This window comes from Labrus mixtus, chromosome 21 (genome assembly GCF_963584025.1).
Source record: "Labrus mixtus chromosome 21, fLabMix1.1, whole genome shotgun sequence".
In the NCBI taxonomy this organism is placed as follows: Eukaryota; Metazoa; Chordata; class Actinopteri; order Labriformes; family Labridae; genus Labrus; species Labrus mixtus.
The window spans coordinates 14499392-14520862 of record NC_083632.1 but is presented as its reverse complement, the minus strand read 5'-3'; the positions used below and the strand labels follow the sequence as shown (position 1 = coordinate 14520862).

The 21471-nt window shown below is 42.0% G+C and overlaps 2 protein-coding genes across 4 annotated transcripts in view; both read left to right on the top strand.

Moving 5' to 3' along the window:
- Window positions 1-864: 864 nt before the first annotated feature.
- Window positions 865-7688, top strand: LOC132955239 (ER lumen protein-retaining receptor 2). Its single transcript, XM_061028005.1, has 5 exons — window positions 865-1133; window positions 3772-3872; window positions 4030-4188; window positions 5012-5264; window positions 6684-7688. The coding sequence occupies exons 1-5, from the start codon at window positions 1043-1045 to the stop codon at window positions 6716-6718; spliced, it is 639 nt and encodes a 212-aa protein (XP_060883988.1). The 5' UTR covers window positions 865-1042; the 3' UTR covers window positions 6719-7688.
- Window positions 7689-10816: 3128 nt separating this feature from the next.
- Window positions 10817-21471, top strand: part of LOC132955348 (caskin-2-like) — a 63272-nt gene continuing 52617 nt past the window's right edge. For all 3 annotated transcript variants that reach the window (XM_061028173.1, XM_061028175.1, XM_061028172.1), the window contains exons 1-2: window positions 10817-10897; window positions 14353-14785. In XM_061028173.1, coding sequence (XP_060884156.1) covers window positions 14692-14785 — 94 coding nt within the window. In that variant the 5' untranslated portion in view covers window positions 10817-10897; window positions 14353-14691. The remainder of the gene's footprint in view (window positions 10898-14352; window positions 14786-21471) is intronic.

Below are 21471 nucleotides of genomic sequence, written 5' to 3'. Positions count from 1 at the left end.
TGCATGTTTCTAATAAGCTCCACGAGCAGAAACGTGCTCAAACTAGGATCAATAATGGAGATGCTTTTGAAAAATGGAGAGAGGTTAGAAAGGTTTACAGACCGATGCAGAGCTGGATAAACACTGAACCTTCAGTGTCCACCACATGGTGACCTGTGTGAGCATCGACTCTAGAGAGGAGGGGGAGGGGGGGAGACAGCTCTCTCAGTGTTTTAAATTTGGCCTGCAGTACCCATTTTAAACACTAGATGTCAGAGTTACATATTGTTCCTTTAATGTGCTACCACTGAAAAAATAATGTAACTTTTCAATATCACATACTTTAAAACGAGACAGTCTGTTATTTTAATGATCAATAGTATCAAAAAGTACAAATGTTTTTAAATGAACTGCAGGCTGCTGACCTCATTGGCTAGTGGAAGTGTTAAGGAGCTCATCCCAACTTGAAACTGTCAAAACTTAATTATTTATATTTTGTTGGGGATTTCTGCTGCTATTGTACACTGAATACAAATGATTCATTTGCATTTTTTGTGGCAAAGAAAAATGTTTGAAGAAGACTAACCCTTTCCTGATGTAATATTTCATCATATATGTAATAAAACATTGTTTTTATATTAATTCGAATTTAAATATTTCTCTTAAGTACTTTCTACTCAAAGCTAATATGTATTTCCTGGGAAATGTCCAAAGACATAGTTAGAAGGTTGAAACCCTCAGATTTACTACCTTTGTCATCGTACTTGAATGCGGCACTGGTACAGCATAATTTATGCTAATGAGGGATCTCTGCGCTCTGATTGGCTGAGCTCCCGGTCGCTGCCCGTGTTGCATTGGGTGCCGGTGCCTCGGCCACGTCCCCGAGCCACGTCGCGCCTTGCTCGCCATTTTCCCATCTTCCGAAAGCCCGAATCGTCTCTTCTAGCCTCACAGTGACACTCAGCACTGTCAGGTCTCAAAATTCGTCGTCATAGGGGAAGAACTGAGCTCTTTTTTTAGAGTCTTTAATCGGTTATTTTCCTGCTGGAGATCCGGTTAAAACATGAACATTTTCAGGCTAACCGGCGATCTCTCTCACCTAGCAGCCATCATCATCCTGCTGCTCAAAATATGGAAAACCAGGTCGTGTGCCGGTGAGTTGGCTTATTACAATATAACAGCTTACTTACAGTAAACTAGTGTCATAAAGTACATGTTAAGGACATTACAAAGGTCTCTGCTGTGTAACCTCTACTCTAATTAGAGCCTGTTCGCCAGTTTCGGCTAATGATAGCTAACCTAGCTTGCGACTAACACTCGCTAGTAAACTGTGACACTGTCACTTTAAGAGCGCGACTACATGCGACGCACATTTATATAAAAGTGAAGCAGGTAGTAGTGGTGCTCTTGATAGGCAGCAGAGCCCTCACTGTGAACCAGAGGGGTCTGTCTTCCTCATATAAATTACATTAGAGAAACTCGTCTGCTCCCCGGTGTTTTCCTTTACGTCAGCTGAGCGTGACCCCTCTGACGTGGCAGCAGGGAGTACTCACAGGTTGACACTTTGAGTTGTAAACCCATTGACTGACTGCGTTTCACTCTGCAGGGCTGTTTGTTGTGTTATCACGATTAAAAAAAAAAAAAAAAAAACCTCTGCTGTGTGTGTTTCGCGGGTCAAAGGTCAATGCTGTATCACCTCTGCGTTATGTCACGGCTGCTGTTTGCATGAGATTAAAGCTCACAGATCTGCATGCAAGTCAGATCGTTTGCATGTTGGACTTGAGCATCAGTACAAGATTTCAACCAGATCCAGATGTGTTGCTACGGACAGAGAGAGCTTGTCTCTAAGTCCACATGCAATCTGTTAACATGCATTTTGAGGCTGAAGAAAGATCAAAAACCAAAGCTGAGAACAGGTGTGCAGATTAAACAGAATTTTACACCTGAATTCTATGAAATTAAACCTGAAACCAAAGATCCTCTTCTGTCATACAGTACTCTTTCCGTCCGTATAGGTTAGTTGATTCCAAAATAGCCCTAACCCTAACCCAGACTTTGTGATTTGGATGAAACTGTACGAAAGAAGATGACCTGAGAGAGTTATTGTTTCATGAAATCGCTCGTCAGTAACTTGAAATATTGTGTAGGAAAAATGATAAGCCAATTGTTTTCTCAAAAGCCGGGAAAAGAAGAGGTGCACGACATTGAAAAGTCCTACGCTGCACTCTGATCCTGGACAGTTTTGAATTCATTGTGTCATGTAAGCCAACGCAGGCTGGGTGTATAAATGTCCAAATGACTCAGTAATAACATAAAAACTTCAAGTGCTAAAAGGTCTGATGCTCATGAGAAGTCACCCTCTCTTTGTGTGCACATCTCATGATGAAGATGTAAACACAAACTGACCTCTGACCTTTAACCACCCCAACTACTGAGCCGTCCTTGCGTCACAAGTCACGGCAGCTAATTTGAGCACAGTGTACAGAGACTGAAATGAACATTTAGATTCACATCTCTGCAGTTTTTTAGGAAAACAAGATGGTTTAAATATTTTAGGCGACGACCAATCTGGACACTTCCTGCAGGAACACTGAAAGTCCATTTGATGAGACAATTCAATCATCATCAGATAAAGAAGGGGTTTGTCACGGAGCTGGCTGCAACGCTCAAAAGTTACTTTTATAATACTGATCGATTTGAGCGATCTTACACCTGCCAGGTTGACAGCCTACAGCTGATTGGCAACCACCTCAGATTATACACATGAAGGATTTTTTCTGCAGGACCGACGTCTCAGCTTTTTTTTGTTTCTTTGTGTTTATGCGAAGACGAGAATGGGTCGTTTGACATCTGAATAACCTGTTCTGACAAAGTCTGCAGCTGTCAATGAGGTGCATATTTGTCTACTATGAATATAGTGCTCACTGATTCCACCCCTCCTTTTTGCAGTCTGACAGTGGGTGTGTCTGAGGGGGATGTGTTGTCGCCTGCCAACACAACAAGATAAACAGTGAGACATGCTTCTAGTACAGCTAAGGATGACGAGCTACACCGTCTTTGGGGAACTACACATTCGCTTTTTTTTTTTTTTTTACATCACAGATGTTCCTTTTAATTCAGTGGATCTTAACTGGTCTAGCCTCAGTCAGGACCCACCTGCACGTCCTGAATGACAAACCAGGACCCACATTTCTCAACATTTTCAACCACTAAAATGTATTTAATTTAAAAGCTTTGCAGTTTGGCGAGAAGTTACAAAACATGACAATATGTCATATTTGCATTTCTCCATGCTAACTGGCAGCATAAAAACAAACCTATACATTATCCTTTATCTTCTCTTGTCATTTATTGGCAGATGACCAGCGTTAAAATGCATCACCGCCACTTAAGTCTCACCTACTGAGTGTGAATAAACAACCCTACTACTGCACATGTTCTTTAAATAAAAGTGCAGCATAGACGTTTTGCAAGATCTATTTTATCCCTGGCACACATCCACGACCCACTAAAAACCACCTCACGACCCGCTTTGAGTCCTGACCCACCAGTTGAGAACCACACAGTGATGTCTGTGCACTTACTGGCTGCAGGAAGGGTGGATTGCAGAACCAATGACTTGAACGTTTTGTTCCTCTTGCAGAGACATGATGTGTTGTTAGAGAGCCGTAGAGGTGTGTTCGTGGTTTACATCAGCAAGGCACACAAAGATCGTCCAGAAGTCCACTGTTTGAGCCGTCTGTTGAAATGTATGTGGTGATGTTTGTGGTGTCCTCTGCTGTCTCCTCACAGGTATTTCTGGGAAAAGTCAGGTCCTGTTCGCCTTAGTGTTCACCACTCGCTACCTGGACCTGCTCACCGCCTTCATCTCTCTCTACAACACCAGCATGAAGGTGAAACTCTCGCACTATGCACATATCCTGTACAGCATTAAGCAAACGCCGTACAGCTGACCCGCCTGTGTTTGCTAAAGGATGATGTAGCCCAGCGGGATGTAACCGGCTTTTGTATGAACGACTGTCTCACGTGTAGCGTTCTCTGTGTTGTCAGGTCATCTACATCGGATGTGCGTACGCCACCGTGTACCTGATCTACCTGAAGTTCAAGGCCACTTATGATGGGAACCACGACACGTTCAGAGTGGAGTTCCTGGTCGTCCCTGTCGGTGGCCTGGCTTTCCTGGTTAACCACGACTTCTCTCCCCTGGAGGTGAGACACGCCGCAAAAACACACGCCGATACTTCGAAATGTTTGGTGTTTAACCACCAGGTCATTGTTTGCACGATCCTGTTTGGTCCTTTTAACATTCCATAAAGCGGAGAGCTGGAATAGTTAGGATCGTCTTCTTGCCTTCAAACTGAACCTGAACACAAACAGTTCTTTCAGGATATTTCACCCACAACTCAAATCAACAACAAGAAGAAAAAAACACCCATTTTCTAAACCGGAGACACGAACACTTTACGTTCTTTTTCCTCGCGGCACTCTCCTCAATTCTCCTCCCTTTCCCCCTGCGCCACATCCTGCATTTATAACCTCGGCCTTATTCATCATCATACCCGTTGATACCCACACATACACTTTTTTACAACAGTGGAATATTTCCGTTCTTATACTTAAAGGATACAAATGTTTCAATAACAATTTTTTTTTCTTTGAAACACTCCAGCCATAATTCGTCATTTTTACAGACACTCAAACATTATGTGGCAATGTCACAGTGTTCTTCAGGAAAGGAGCCACAGGTCGGATTCGAACCCGGGCCGCCTGCTTGGAGGAATTTGCCTCCGTACATGGGGAGCGCACACTAACCACTATGACTTCGCATTTTAAGGTCAAGGGGCGCATCAACTGTTCAGCTGTGCTCCTCTCTAATTATTGTTTTCTCTCTCTCTCTCTCTCTCTCTCTCTGTCTGTCTGTCTCTCTCTTTTTCTCTCTCTCTGTCTCTCTCTCTCTCTGTCTGTCTCTCTGTCTGTCTCTCTCTCTCTCTCTTTTTCTCTCTCTCTCTCTCTCTCTCTCTCTCGGCCTCAGATTCTGTGGACGTTCTCCATCTACCTGGAGTCGGTGGCCATCCTGCCCCAGCTCTTCATGATCAGTAAGACGGGTGAGGCGGAGACCATCACCACCCACTACCTGTTCTTCCTGGGACTCTACAGAGCGCTTTACCTCATCAACTGGATATGGAGGTTCTACTTCGAGGGCTTCTTCGACATGATCGCCATCGTCGCTGGGGTGGTGCAGACCATCCTCTACTGCGACTTCTTCTATTTGTATGTAACTAAAGGTGAGTGCTGCAGCATTTCTTATTCATCTTAAATCTTTTCCTCTGGTGGTAGGTTTACTCAGAATTCCACTACTTCCGCGTTGACTTTTAATGTCACGTCTTACCTTAGAGAAGATTTCTGTGACAGTCGATCGTAAAAATCAGGATTAAATGTGAAAGTCAAGAACTGCGCTCTGCTTTTACCGCTCAGTAGAGCACCTGTGTGGCTCCAAAACCAAATCAATACTGCACTTTTTAAAACCTAGCCACTATTTTAAACTATTTTTGGGACTTCATTGAAATTGCTCCTGTAGATCGCTTGATCTTGCAGCCATGGCTGCAACGTAAACCTTTAGGGGAAAATGTTTTGCGAATTAAGCCATTAAAAGTCGTTGTTTTTGTCCCTGACAGGCTCAGGTTGTTATTCTGAGTGTCAGAAAGCATCACAGAAGGGATCCCTACACGGATAGACCTTTGTGTTTTAGAGGATGATTACTTTTAACAGCTGTAACGTTGTTCTCTTAAAAGACACACGACTCCATGTGCAGTCATTTCCCTTGCAAATCACGGGAGTTGCTGCCTCGATCTGTAAGCCTGAGACAGCAGTAGACCGACTCCTGCACTCTGCACGGTAAAATAAAGTTGTCAAACATTTCTGATACTTTTTTTGACACCACGTGTTTTAAAAGCGAGACAATCTCTGTATTTAAAAGTGGATAGAATAGTACTTTATTGATCCCCAGAGGGGAAATTCGGGCGTTGCAGCAGCACAGACAAGTAACAAGGTCATACAAATTAAACAGAATAGATAAGATAAATAAAAATAGGGGATATATACAAGTACAAAATGAATGATGAAGTTAACTATGCAGGGAATTGAGACAGTATTTGCATTGAATGGCAACATAAAGTGCAGAAACTTTAAAAAGAAAACTACTATATATCATAGGACAGGTGCATAGGAGCGACAGAAGCCATCATATACTGCAGGCAGACTCGTGCACAGTTTTAATTGCACAAAAAACATTTGGAACGTTTCCGCACGTCAATGATTCCAATGATTTTGTGCAGTTTAGACTCTGTGCATGATGGTGCAGATTTTTAATGTAGAAAGAAGGGGCGGCTGTGGATCAGTGGTAGAGTCGGTCGTCTCTCAACCTGAAGGTCGGGGGCTCGATCCCCAGCTCCTGCAGCCGCATGCTTGATGTGTCCTTGGGTCAGACACTTAACCACAAAAGTTGCTCCCTCTGCTTTGTCGGCGGCGTGTGAATGGATTAGCTACTTCTGATGGACTCTTTACTCAGCAGCTTCTACCATCAGTGTGTGAATGTGTAGGTGTGACCTGCGGTGTAAAAGCTGTTGAGTCCAGACAGATCTCAACATCGTGTGTCCACATTGACTTTTTTTCTGCTTCTAATCTGCTCGTTTGTCTCCTTTCAGTTCTGAAAGGGAAGAAGCTGAGTCTGCCAGCTTAAGTGCCAAAGAGGGGAGTTTGAGCAGACTCATGGACAGGGATCGGAGGGGAGGAGGAGTAGAAGTGGACACCTTTGATGACCCCGCCCCAACCCACCCTCCCTCCTCCACCACCTCCCCCTCCTCCTCCTCCTCCTCTTCCTCCCCTCCCGTCAGAGTAAGATGCCTGAGACAGAGAGCGAGCGGGAGCTGCTTCTGCTCCAGAACCCCTGCAGAGGCTCGTCCACAGCCTCCAGATTTCTGTTTGATGCATCTTGCCTTAACTTTTTTTATTACTCTGTAAAAAGGAAGAAAAAAGTTTTCTACAGAAAAAAAATGTACACATTGGTGAATGCGAGCTGGAGGTGTAAATTAGCCTGTGATTTGGCATTGTGTGATACAGAAGCGGACTTCCTGTGGTGGGCTGTTATCGACTCGAGCGTTTGTAGAAAATATTTGCAAACAAAATAAATGTTCTTTGTTTTTCCTGATAATTCTCTGGGGGAGGAATTTGTCGAATTCACAACTTTTGACGGTCAATTCACGTTTTTGTTTGTTTTTTTGACCACGATGCATTCCCATGTATAAATAAAATCTTTATATCTGAGTGTCCACTTAATTCAGAACAGATGCCATAATTCAGCGGAGAAAGAAATTCAACCTTGAGTGATATTTTTGTTGTAATGCCTCAAATTGACCGCAACGAGATTCTCCATATCGACGGAAGTAAACCATTGAACGAACACCGACCTCTGTGAAGGCTCTCTTTATTTGAAACACCTCATGGTCGAGATCTGTCTCACCTGTGAGAACGCCTCACTGCCCGGCACGTTTTGTCTTGGAGAACTCCTCCACACGTCTGAACTCTTTTGTAACGTGCTGTGTGCGAATGATCACAACAGAAATGAAAGTCTTTAATTTGTCTCTTTGGTGCCGATGTATTTATTTTTTATTTTTCCTCCTGGTTCAATAAACAAAGTCCGTAGAATTGTCCACCTGTTGCTCATAATTTATGGTACACCTTCGTCAGAGATGAAACAGTCCTCCACGTGTCACTTGTGGTGTATTGCAGGGTCGAGTATAATTCATCATTGATTGATTCACAATATTTAGTATTATGCTGACATTTATTTCCTAGTATGGTGAAGGGATGACCCTCCCTACTCTGTCTCTAATTGGCTACACTATAACTAAATATGCACGAGTACTCTTACATTTCATTGTTGTCATAACCCGGCTCGTAGGTAATGACAAAAGACGGGAGGAGTCAGAATTTTACCAAAGAAAAGGAATGATTTATTGCAAAAACAAGTTAAGCAAATCCAAAAACGATAGATATGAGGTGTGTTAAATCTGTATCATCCGTGGTGAACGTCCATGTTCCTGCAGATCAGGCTAAGATTTTCTTTAATTTGTTTCTCAGAGCTTTAGTGTGACTTTGCAACAGCAAAGAAAATCTTTGTAGGTAACCTTTGACCTCGTGATGTGGTTACAAAGAGGTTCAACGTTAAAATGTGTTTCATATTGATTGGTTTGTTAATTTAAGTTAAAAGAAAAACAGAACGAGAAATACGTTTTCCAGTTTAATGTCGATATGGTGACATTAGCGGCCTTTGACCAGCAGGTGTCCCCACCGTACAAACAACGTGAGTCTTCAGTAAAGAAACATGAAGAAATACCAAAATAAATACAGTAATAAAAGATATTCAATTTGAATCGTGTGCAAATCAAAAGAGGAATAAATTAAAGATTCAACCAGAAAACAACAATGCGTAGACAAAAGATGAAATACATTAGAAATAAAGAGACTCATTACAAGAATGATTATTTTATATTTAACAATTTATTTCTTTATTTCTTTCTATATTTGTTTATCTTAATTTTATTTAACCAGTTTGTATAATTTATAATTTTGTATGTCACTGAAAGACTGAGGACACAGAGGCAGGTGATTGACAGCTAAAAAAAGAAATAAGAAAAAGGTTAAAGAGAAATTAAAGGACAAAAAAAGAAAGAAACGTAAGGAGCCTTTGAAGTCCTAAAAGGTGCACAAGATTATGATATTAGATGATAAATATATATTTATATATATTAGAGACACACAGATTGGGAAAATCAGGGCCGATTTGTTTCATGACTTCCTTTGGTGTCAGATTCCCACAATGCTGACATCTTCTCATGTTTGACAATGAAAACAATCAGAGTTTGTTCAACAGGTGACTCCATCTGCTCAAACCTCTTCTCTCAATCAGTTGTTAGGTGTGCTTATGTGTCAGCATTAAAGGTAGCTCTAGCAAAAGTCCAGACAGGAAGACTACATTTTGCACACTTGTTTTATTGTTTATTCTCATACCATGTCAAATCACTCCTCATGCTCACTCATAACTTCTCGTAATCATCACTTGGTCACATCTATCCAATAGCACTGCTCCACTCCTTCATTGTTAGCCTATCACATTGCTGCCGTCTCGTTTAAAAATGTCTTTCTCTTCCACTAGTTCATTCATGCCATCATTATGACCCTTCACCTCCCCATCGCCACCAAGCCTTCGCAGTTTCATCACCTCCTTCATCCCATCAGCCTCGGATCACAGCATCAGCCATCGTCCGGGCAACCCCAGCCATCGCAGTTTGCCTCAGATGACATCATCAACCATCTCGTCATCAACTCTAGTCTTCACAGTTCAATCAGCTTCTTCATCGCATCAACCCAGACGACAACATCCGCTAACACCTCCACCACCAGAGTCTGGACTCTAGGGGGGATAGATCTTGTTGCCACTCAGGGCAGACATCTTCAATCAACCTGTCTACCTGCAGAGTTCAAGCGCCAAAGATTCTCTGACAATAATTCTATGTCACGTGTAAAATAAACCTTTCATCTTTCAATCATTTACTTGTCTCTTCTGATTGAAATGGATTTGACACAACGGGAGCGTGCCTATGTTCCCACATTTCTAAGATTTCTAAGACATTTGTTGATGCCACATTATTTACCGATGAGCTGATATCTGTCAACAGGGCCGATATCTGTTGATACTGATGTTGAACTGATGAATCAGTACCTCCCTAATATAACATTTTAATAAACTTTTTGGGATATCAGGGGCTCTGTAGTTATGGTATATAGCGCTTTTCTAGTCTTCAAAGGGCTTTTTCACCGCATGACACACTTACCTAATCACACACTGATAGTAGAGGCTGCTGTGTAAAGTGATAATCAGGAGAAACTCATCCCATTCATAAACATTCATACACCGCTGAAGAAGCATCAGGAGCAACTTGGGGTTAAGTGTCTTGCCCAATGACACATTGGGCAACACATCCAATGACACATCCGACATGTAGCTGCAGGAGCCGGGATCAAACCCCAGACCTTCTGGTTGAGAGACGACTGACTCTACCAACTGAGCCACAGCCGCCCCAAGATATTACATTATGTTGAAAAACAAATTTAAGAACTAGTAGCAATTCATTTATTTATTCTTCTAAGTGCACAGATGAGTATAAATACAGTCATAATAGACAAATAAATGTCTGGAAATTAAAGGGTAAATTACTTTAAAAAAATAGGCTACCTGTCTTTTTATTTTCACATTTAGTCTTTCTTTGGTTATTTTCTTAAATTTCATAAGCATTTCATTTGCAGGTGTATTGTTATTGTTACATTTTTAGGCTTTGTGTCAAGCAGTGTCCACACCTTGATTGCGGAGATTTCTGTGGTTTGAACTTGTGTTGCAGTCGGTGTGATCCATAGGTGTGATCCCGGTTATCCAGGAATAGCTTGAACAGCCACAAAACACTGTTAAATTAGGCGGAGTTAAGCATGATAATACATGTTATGATAGCATATTCAGTTATGTAATCGTGCCTTCAAAGTAAAAGAAAAAAGTCGCTGCTAAGTAGTTTCAGCAACTGACCAAAGTATTTCCTCTTCATACACAGATTGTATACGCCCAGAAGAAAATCATGTCTAAATAACAAACAGAAAAAACAGACAATTAGACAGCGTAAGTTTAAATATTTGTGGCGCCTTAATCGTGAAGAGCTTTACTTTGGAGGTGGTAACCGGAAGTTGTTCGTCTATGCTTAGTAGCTTGACGTCGCTCCTCCGGCTCCGTCTCGTGCTGCTCAGCGCTCCTCGGGCAGTTACTCTGCTGTTAATGTGTCAGGCACCACCTGCAGGTTACTCTCCACAACAGGTGAGAACTCTTTCTTTTTTGTAGTACTTATAATTAAGAAAAGCGAACGTAAACGTCTCAGTTGACAACTTTAAGAACGACCGCGTTTTAATAGGTAAAACGAGTGTTTTTGCGGAGTTTGCGTGACCTGGAGACGAACACCTGGAGAGTCGAGACTGACAAGTTAGCTAAACTATGAGAGGCTAAACTCAGCGACCGGAGGATTAACACGACTCTGTGTAGCAGCCACAGTCTTATGTGTAGCAGCGGACAAACTCAAAGAATGTGTCCGAAAAGACAGCCTGCCAAACTGTCCGTCCTTATCTGGACCAAAGGCTGCATTTTGCTGTTAACTCCGTATTTCATCTTAAAATTTAACTATTCACCCGCTTATAAAATCTCAATTTAATTTAAATTTAAGGAAACAAACACATGTGATAACTTTTATAAAACAGTTAGTTTTAAATACAATATTCGGCGTATATTTAATCCATCCTACTGAACCTGATTAACTTCTAGCAACTGTTTCATCATGTTAGTTACACCCAGTCCGTGTATTCAGGTGTATTAATTACAGGTGAGCAGACGAAAGTCTTTTCGTTTTATTACACATTTATGGATAAGTTATACGCCGAATAAATACAGCTAGTGTAATTATTTGTTGTTTGTCGTTATACTTGTTATAATTGATGTAAAAATGTGTTGCCAACCAAGATTGCATTAAATGAGCAGAATAGAGAATGGGCTTTGGTTTGAAAATGTCCGCTTGCTATTACATGGATTTTTACAAGGATATATTTGCTGTAAAGCATACTGATGTTTTTTATTTAGAGACTGGTATTCATGAAAAGTTGGAACAAATACAGTAATTTAACCTGCTTTTCTGTACAATCATTTTGATTTGGAAAGGTGGGGAGAAGATTTTTGATGGGCTTTTTCTCCCCATGTGTGAACCAGTGATCATCCTTTCACTACCTCTCAATTCATCAATTCATTAGCATTAAGGTTAACAAGCCCATTTTGGAATCCTTGATTACATCCTGGCACACATCAGCGAAGGGCCGTGCAGTTGTTTACAGCCTGGCAAGGTGCCTGGCTAGTTTTAGATCATGTGTCAGTGCAAAAACTTGCTTTGGCATCTGCTGCTGCATGGGCTACACTGCTGCATGATCACCTGGTAGTCCAGAGGAATTACTAAACTAAATGTACTATGGCCCTACATAGGCTGGAAGACTCTCATGTTTTTGAATAGAAGAGGGTGCACAGTCACCACATAGGTCATGAAGAGTAACCCCAGGGAAGAAAGAGCAGAGAGAATATATTTATTTGAGCGGTTCTGATTTTTCTGTCGGGATGACAAGGTGAAAAATGTTTCAGAGGTCTACTGCACAAACTCAGATGACCTTTGAATTCCTATGCTGCAAACCTGATGCCTGTTTTAATCATTACGAATTTATGATTATTGAATAGGTACATCTTTTTGAGTTGCTCCAGTAGATCGCTTCGTCCTGCAGCCCAGAAACTGTGTTAGGGTGTTTAACATGATCTAGTTTTAATTCAACTAAATATTTAAATGACAGACAACAACATGCCTACTGCAACAAAATGTCATTCTGATCTGCACTGTAAGGTACAATGTGAATGACAATAAAGAAAGTCTAAGTCTCTAAGTCTAATGTTAATCCATCTGATGGAGGCAGCATCTCCCATTTGAGGTAAAATGACTGTTTTTGTCAGTGGAGTCTGGTGGGTGTAAAAGGAGATCGCTAAAACGGCTGCCATCCCATTCTTACTCTCAGATAAGTTGTTATCATTACAGCCTGATTCAAGGCCGAAGAAATCTATCGGGGCACTCTCATGACTTTTGTTTTTACATAATATCCATTCACAGACAAAATTATGTTATACCTGAAAAATTCCAGTATTTCTTGTCAATGTTTCTATCAAATTAGCTGCATCCCTTAGGGACCCAGTCTGCACAGAGCTCTATCTCCTCCTTAATTGTCTCTTTTTGTAGTTTTGTTTTGCACACAGAACTGGACTCGTGTTGTAATTGCAGGCTCCGTGCTTCACTGAAACAGCCAGTGTGTTGTTGTCTCAGTACAAACGGGGGGACTGTTATTATTTTTTGTCCCTAAAGAGATTTTTGTCATCACTTTGCTGTCCCGCTAGATTGAATTTTCAGACAAATTGGTTTCGAGGCATGCAGCGGTCAGCTCTGCCTCACTTTCCTGAAAAAAATCCCAAAGACTTAAAGTGGCAGAGCGCCAGTCTGACATCGCTGTTACTGAAATGAAGCTTCCTCAACGTTTCGAAAATATTATCAATGGACGGAGTCAGTATTCCTGCATGGGAAGAGTAACAGATTATCTGCACACTCCTGAGGGATCGAGCTTCCTGGAACTGAGAAAACAAACAGAAGTTGGGTCAAGTTAGTGTCACACGTCTTATCCTGACAGCTGTTCTCACCTACTGATTGCCAATTAAACATAACATGCCTGGACCAAAGCTGCGTAAATTCAGGATCAGACACATATTTAATCAGTCCTAATTTATCAATTAAGAAGAAATATTTGCTGTCGAGCTCGGGAGCTAGTGATTATGGAGATAAAGGATTAGCTAACGGATTTTCCTGAGACTAAGGGCTGTGAGAGTTTTCAGAGTGTGTTGAAGACTGTGCAAAAGCAGTTTGGAGTCAACATATCCATAAATAAGAAAGCTATTAAATAAACATCTATAAATTGTGTTTAATTAATGCATGATGTCCCTGAATTTTGAGTTAAGGGAATCAGAAATGAAATATTTCTTCTGTAAATGTCTCTGTAAACATACTTACTGATTATTTGGATGTCACGTAAGAGTTTTTAGATCACGCTTATTCTGTGTCAATTTACATGCAATGTGAAGCTACGAGCTAACTAAAGAGCGCTAACATTAGCATGCTAACACAACAATGCAGGCCACAGGTGATGCAGCTCGAGCAAAGGGCAATTTTGTCCAACGCTCGTGCTCGACTGCTCTGTGCGAATGTGAGTTGGAGGTGTGTCTCTGGAGGAGAGCGGAGGCTTCAGTATGGAGGAGGTGTGGCCAAACAGCAGTTTGTTTTGGTTTCATGCTGGTGCTCAAGGGTGACATCTACTGGTCCAAAAAGTCACACATTCTTCCTTTAAGGTCAACATATTCATAAATGAGAAAGCTATTGATAAAAAACAACAACCATGAGAAATGCATTACTAGTGTGATGGATTCCTGATAATGGAGTAAAGGGATTTCTCTACGGGTTGTTCCAGAAATTACAGACTGTGAACGTTTCCAGAGAGGGCCCAAGACAGAAAAAACAATCTGGAGTCAGCATATTGGTCACCTTGAAAACTATTGTATGCTATGGTAATACAGCCAGGAGAAACTTCTTCTATTTTAATGTATTTTTGAAATTATTTTTTGTATAAAGGGATTTCTCTCTCTTTCCCCCCCAGCGTTCTCTGCAGTGTGATGGCAGGTTGGATTATAAAGACACACTCAGCCCTGCAGACAACTTAACCTGCACTAGTGCAACTGTAACTGTCTGTCAGGAATATGGACCCATACTCCAACAACGAGAGGAAAAACACCTCCCGGACCAGTTCACCTGAGGCTCCTTCCCTCTAGTTACTGCAGTATCGTCCCGCGGATGGGATTCAGCAGCTGCCTGTTAACTCTCTGACAAATGTTTGCTGAAACTGTCCGCCTGAAGAAGCACTAAAAAGACAGGAAGAGGAGAAAGCTTGGTGTTGGCCTGGTGAGACATCTGGGTGTCTGTGGTTGGATCTGTAATCATGGGGAAGGAGCAGGATCTGTTGGTGGCCGTGAAGAGTGGAGATCTTCTCGTGGCGCACAAACTTCTCTCCAAAGTCAAGTGCAACAAAAACAGTGAGTATGAGTATGTTTTATGTGAGTGTAATTGTTTCCATGGAGTTAAAGAGTGTAGATATCAGAGCCAGAGCGTTTCTTTGTGATAACCACAGGATCAGGTTCAGCTGTAGACCACAAACACGGCCCCTCCAGCACTTGGGTCAGGAGGCAATCTGATACATAGTGGGTTCAAAACTGCAGCAAAACTCCAGCTAATCTCCTAAACACAGACCTCTGCCGCTCCTGCATCTCTCTGTGTGGGATGCAGGAGGCTTTCTTCTCTCAGAGTTGCTTATCTGCTTAGATTCCAAGTCAGGCGACAAGCGAGCTCCCTTTACAGCTGCATTGTTGCAAATGACAGGGTCCTCCCTCATCCCAGCCCGGGGAAAGTTAAGGCCGTGCAGGCTGTGAAGTTGAAGCATCTCTTTGTGGTGTTATCTGCTCTGGGCTTTCATCAGAGAGGCTCTCTGCTCAGTGACGAGCTGCGGGAACAAAGCGGAGGCTGTCAGGAAAAAGCCTGTTACACACTTTGAACATTACACAGACAGAAAGCGCTGCCTGGCAGTACAACATTCAAAGTGATATTGTCTGTTTATTGTACTTCTGTTTGCGGACAACCAATGACTGCCAAAATGGCTGTGAAAGAGCAGCTGGGGAAAGAGAATGAGTTATGTTCTCTGATTCTTTTAAACTAGCATGAAGGTGCCCTTTAGCAAGGCACTGGCACTGTTTCAGAGCAGCACAGAAGTCACATACAAAAACACAGCAGTCATGAAGCAGTCAATATTATGGAAACTAACGCGAACATATGCAAAACATGTAAATATATATGAATCAATAAAATCAAAGAATCGTCATGTACAGAAATCCGAAACAGGTGAAGTAAGACGTTATCAGAAATGTTTAAGAAGGTCGTCTTGCAGCAGAAATATTTAAACGTGATGAAACTCTGAAGCAGTTTCATCCTTAGTGGAAATTTAAATACAAATATTGAAAGAATAAAAAGCCTGAGCCCGGGGCTAGGGGAGCAGAGAGAATCACTCCCATGATTCCCCGCCAGCCTTGACATCATCTTGTTGTTTTGATTGAGAGCCCCCTGGTGGTGGAAGAAGGAAGAAGAAGAGAAAAGTATTTTATTCTCCACAGAAATAACTGAACTGAACTAAACTTCAAAATCCAACAAAGCAGCCGATCACATAACGATCAACATGCAGTTGTATACTTTATGTGGTTATAGCAGATGTTTTCAGAGAAAAAGATATTACTGAAATGTTCTCTGGAAAGGGTCCGGCTGCTGCTCAAAAGAAAATAAACGGGTGTTTTGAGTCTGTCTAAATGTCCCTTTGTCACACTCCTGCACACACACACACACACACACACACACACACACACACACACACACACACACACACACACACACACACACACACACACACACACACACACACACACACACACACACACTCCTACACACACACGCTTACAGCTGATCCTCGAGGACCCTCACACGACGTTGTCAACAGTTGAGTCATTTGTCACATCATCAGAGCGGCTGAAGCGTCTGACTGTAGCTCTGCAGATGCTGCAGCTGACCTCCACTGTCTCCGTTTACAGACGGTGACCTGTCGATATGTCAGATCGATGGATCCTTAGTGACCTGCTTTGGTTTGTGTTTAAAACCAGCTGACCTAATAATAGAGAGCGACCATAAACTACCAGAGGATTATTAATCCTGCTCATGGAAATTTATGCTCGATTAGTAGGCTACCTGTAATATGAGGGGTGAGGGACAGCGGTGTGAAAATGGCCTTCTTGTATCATAACAACGGACTACCGCCACCTGCTGGCATGGAGAGTTATTTCCTCTCACACAAGCTCAGAACGTACGTCGTTGTTGGCTGTCGGCTGTAGTCTTTGCGGTGTGTTCTAGTGCAACTTTTTGGCTAAGACAAAGACTATGTCAAACAACGCCACAGGCGGCCTTTGTCGCCCACTCTCTGGGCCTTTAAGTTCAGTCTGTTTCATAACCGGCTGAAAACTCCTCACAGGACTTTGACGTTTTGTCTTTTAACAAACAACATGTGTCTAAGTTTAGTCTCTATGGAGGGTCAGGTGCTTTTTAAGCTGTTATGTTGTTGTGAGGCTGACATGCGACCTCCAGGCTTAGCTTCGTACCGGGGTGGGGATCAGACAGAGGAGGGAGGCACCTGCACACGGGCTGAACTCTGTAGCCTGAGGGAGAGGAGGGGGACCAGAGGTCAGGGAGAGACCCGGCATGTTGAGGACAACAACACAAAGGCATGACGGAGGCATGCTCAGCTGGTCTAAAGCAGAAAGAGAAGGATCAGTGTGTGTAAATTCATGTATGTCAGATATGTAATAGAAAACCTACACAGTAGATGTAAAGTTGCATAACAAGACCTCACAAACGATGCAATGCACGTTTATCTCACACGACCGGTGAGCGACCAGCGTGATCAACATGGCCGTAATGAAGCTGCCTTATTCTCTTTTCTGCTTGCCAGAATGTTCGCTCTTTGGTTTAAACTGAATACATCCATTTATTCATAGCATTAATATAAAGGCAACACAGTCATTGTAGGGTTGGACTCTGACGCTTCGTCCTTTTTATGTTAAGTATTACCTCTTGAGACCCCCTCCTGTTCCCGTCTGACCATGAAAGTCTCAAAAATGGGGAAACTTAGGGAAGATTAAAAATCTTCCAGACATTTTCAGGATTGCTCGTGTGAAAATGTCTTCAGAGTTTCCTCCTAACACAGAATAATTGTCTCTCAGGCTTTTTATTCCAGTCTCCCGTTGAGACCCTGCACGACTCTGTCCTTACATCTGTTCACAAACCACAGCAGTGTTGCAGCACAATTGCAAAGATCTTGTGTTTTTCAACCTGCTGAAGCTTATTTTATTGATCAATTCAATCAAAATCTCTTGACAATTAATAGATTTAAACATTTTTTCATTAAAAATGCTAAAAGTTACCTGCTCTCAGGTCTGCTTTTGTGACTGTTTTGAGTTTCTGTAGAGGGGGTTTCATTTTTCCTTCTTGTTTCTGCCTCCTAAAGGAAGTTATTTCTTGCTTTTGTTCTCAAGTTTCTTGCTTATGATGAAATTTTGACGCCTCTGTGTGTAACATATGATAATAATGCAGTGTACCGTGCAGATCTGCTTTATTAAAGAACGACCCAAGATAACTTCTGCTCTCATTTGGCGCTTATTACATTAATTTGACTTGAATTTTGGACCTTTAAACGATAAGAGTGTTGAAGATGAAAGCCTTCTCCCATACAAAATCTTTGTTAATTATGTAAGCTCAATTTGTTAAAGAAATGCACAGAGAGGGGCGCCTGAAGCCCAGTGGTTAGTGCTTGTGCCCCATGCACATAGGCTGCAGTCCTCCAAGTGCGCAGCCCTGGTTCGAATCCAACCTGTGGCTCCTTTCCCTCATGCCATTCCCCTCTCTCTGTCCCTGACTTCTGACTCTATCCACTATCCTGTCTCTAAAATAAAGGCGTAAAAAAGCCTCCTAAGAAACCCTGACAAAAAGAAGAAGGAAATGAACAAAGAGGACTTTAAGTTCCTCGGCTGAATTCCTGGAGCTCCTTAGTTACTGGCACTTCTTGGTCATAAACGTGTAATTGTACTTGATTAAATCAGTGTCTTCAATGTCTGACGCTTTGCGCATCCCCTTAGGCAGAATTGAAACAGCTGTGGCCTCCGTACCCTTTGTACACAGAAAGTTGAATAGGGCAGTGTATTTCCCACAACCCCAGGATACAGAGCGTATCAGGATACAGAGCGTATCAAGATACACATGGTATCACGATACAGTGCGTACCACGATACAGATGGTATCAGGATACAGATGGTATCAGGATACAGAGCGTACCACGATACAGTGCGTACCACGATACAGATGGTATCAGGATACAGATGGTATCACGATACAGAGCGTATCACGATACAGATCGTATCACGATACAGAGCGTACCACGATACAGAGCGTACCACGATGCAAAGCGTATCATGATGCAGAGCGTACCACGATACAGAGCGTATCACGATTCAGAGCGTATCACGATTCAGAGCGTATCACGATACAGAGCGTACCACGATACAGATGGTATCACTATACAGAGCGTCTCACTACACAGATGGTATCACTATACAGAGCGTATCACTATACAGATGGTATCACGATACAGAGCGTATCACTATACAGATGGTATCACGATATGGGGCATATCACGATACAGAGCGTATCACGATACAGATAGTATCACGATACAGAGCGTATCACGATACAGATAGTATCACAGCTTGAAAACCTTTAGAGTAATGAGGCTCTGTGATTTGCAGGACTCGCTGCTGTTTTTTTAAATAGTTCTATCCTACAAAAGATGACCATTAAAGTAGGGTTTGAATGAATTTGTCCAGACACCACTACCAGTTTCAGGAGAAAATGCAAAATTAAGAGAATTGACTTAAATTGATCCAGTACTCTAATTTATTAGCCCAGAAAAAATCAACCTGATTCACCAGAAATCAATTTCTCATTGTGTCACTGAAACAGCAGCTGACACAGCAAGTTGGGCTTTGCTGCAATCAGAGATGGTAAAGATCTCACATACACAACTTTTGATTTAAAACAGCAGACATGGATTTCATGTGATCCATCATTTGATAAGATGATAACAGACGGCATGTTGGTGGAGAGTGTAATACTCAATTAAACTGAAAAGAACAGTTTCACTTTAAAATAATAGGTATTATTCAAACACTGCATCTGTGGAGGGTCTACAGGCTGAGCTGCTGATTATTCTAGTTCTGTTTGAGTCTAAGTTTTCCCTTTGTTTTTAGTTTAGGAGTCCTACCAAGTGTGCATCCCTACTGCTGTTATTTTTTTGGTGCTATCTTGTCTGAAGAGGTCCGTCCTCTCCAAAACAACTGACCACAGTGAAACAAAATAGCTGGACATTGAATACAGCATTGAATAATCCTAGATTTCATAGAGGTTATTTTCTGTTTGCTTATTTTTCAAATGTTTTGACAGTGGATTTGCTCATTTAGATATCAAATTGAATATCAGGAAGTGTTTGTGTGATGGCAGCAGTAGTTGTTGTGGTGTTAGGCGATGAGACCTGATGTTGGAGCTTGTTTGGAGATTTCAGAGCAGACTGCTGCTATCCTGAGGGGATTAAGAGCTGAACTGATGGACGGCGAGCTGAGATGGAGGTTTCTCCTCCAATCAGCCATCTGCTGACATCGGGTTTGGTGCTCAGTCAATTTAAGAGGACTTTCCAAAGACACCGTGTTTGTGCTGAGCTGTTGCACGCTGACACCATCGTAGATAGATGAAGTGGTCACACAGAAGTCTGCAGACTCTGTCCTGATTCTCGCTTTGTTTTTTTTCTTAGAGTGACAGCTTGACTTGTAAAGTGATGCCCTCTCATATACTCTTTATTTGGAGTCGGCTGAAGGGGGTGTCGTTGTTGCCCCTCCCTGAATGGAGACCATTAGAGAGCAGAGGTTCTTCAAAGGCTTTCATGATTACAATGTCTTTTGTTGTAACACATGCTTGCTTTCATGTTGACCCGCAGCCCAGCCCTCCTCTCTGTCACGGTAAATACATGGCCTTTAGGTGATACTCAACGGACAGATGGACAAACAGCCAACACACAAAGCTATGCGGATCATATTTAAACATGTTTTGTGTTGACCATCTGATCCGAACATAATGTATCGATGACTCAGACCTTCACAGGCCTCGTGCACTTTTTCAGCAGTGAGTCAAACCTGCTGTCTGATACATGGAGTAGCTTGAGTAGATCATTGCAAGTGCATAACCTGTAATATTGACGTGTGAGAAACAGAAAGTTTGACATTAATCTACCACTGTGATCAACCATGTTAGGCACTATAGATTGCAAACTTTCAGACCAAAAGATTTGGGAGGTTTATGAATATTTAGTTAAATCCATCCATCCTATTTTTTCCAATAATCTTGGGTTGGGTTGCAATTGCAGCATGTTAAGCAAGGCTTTTTAGATTTTTTCTGCTCTTTATCGAGGATTTCGAGGCGTTCCCTGGTCGTATAAGATACATATACATCCTCAAGCAAATTCTGGGTCCACCTTGTGGTCTCTTCCCAGTGAGACATGCACAAAAAAAAACCTCCAAAGGAAGTTGTATAAGATATTAGAAATCAGACGCCTGAAATACCTCAAGAGGCTCGTCTGTGTGAAGAAGAAATCCCGGCTTTAGTCAGAGCTTCTTCCGGATGTCTGAGCTCTTCTCTTGAGCCTTTATTACTTTCTGATTCTGCAACAGGGCCGTAAGGAAGCTCCGCCCTCATTTTACCTTTTTACTTTTGCATTGAATTCTCTACAAAGTAATATTTGTGTCCTGGTGTGAGATTTTACACTTTGTTATGTCGTTATGAAACAAAATTGGAGGCGATTTACCCAAAGCTTATTACCAGAGGTTGGGGTTGGAACATAGATTGACTTTTTAAAGACATGCTTTGCCTTCCAACAGTCTGCTAAATGATTAGTATTCCAGCTTGTGAACAACATCCTCAAAATTTCATGAACTCCTTCACTGAAGGCAATGGCTTAGTCCCCTAATCCGCAGTCTGAAATCCTCCCTTTTCCACTAGAGAATCCCGACCTCAGACGTGTTAGGTCAAC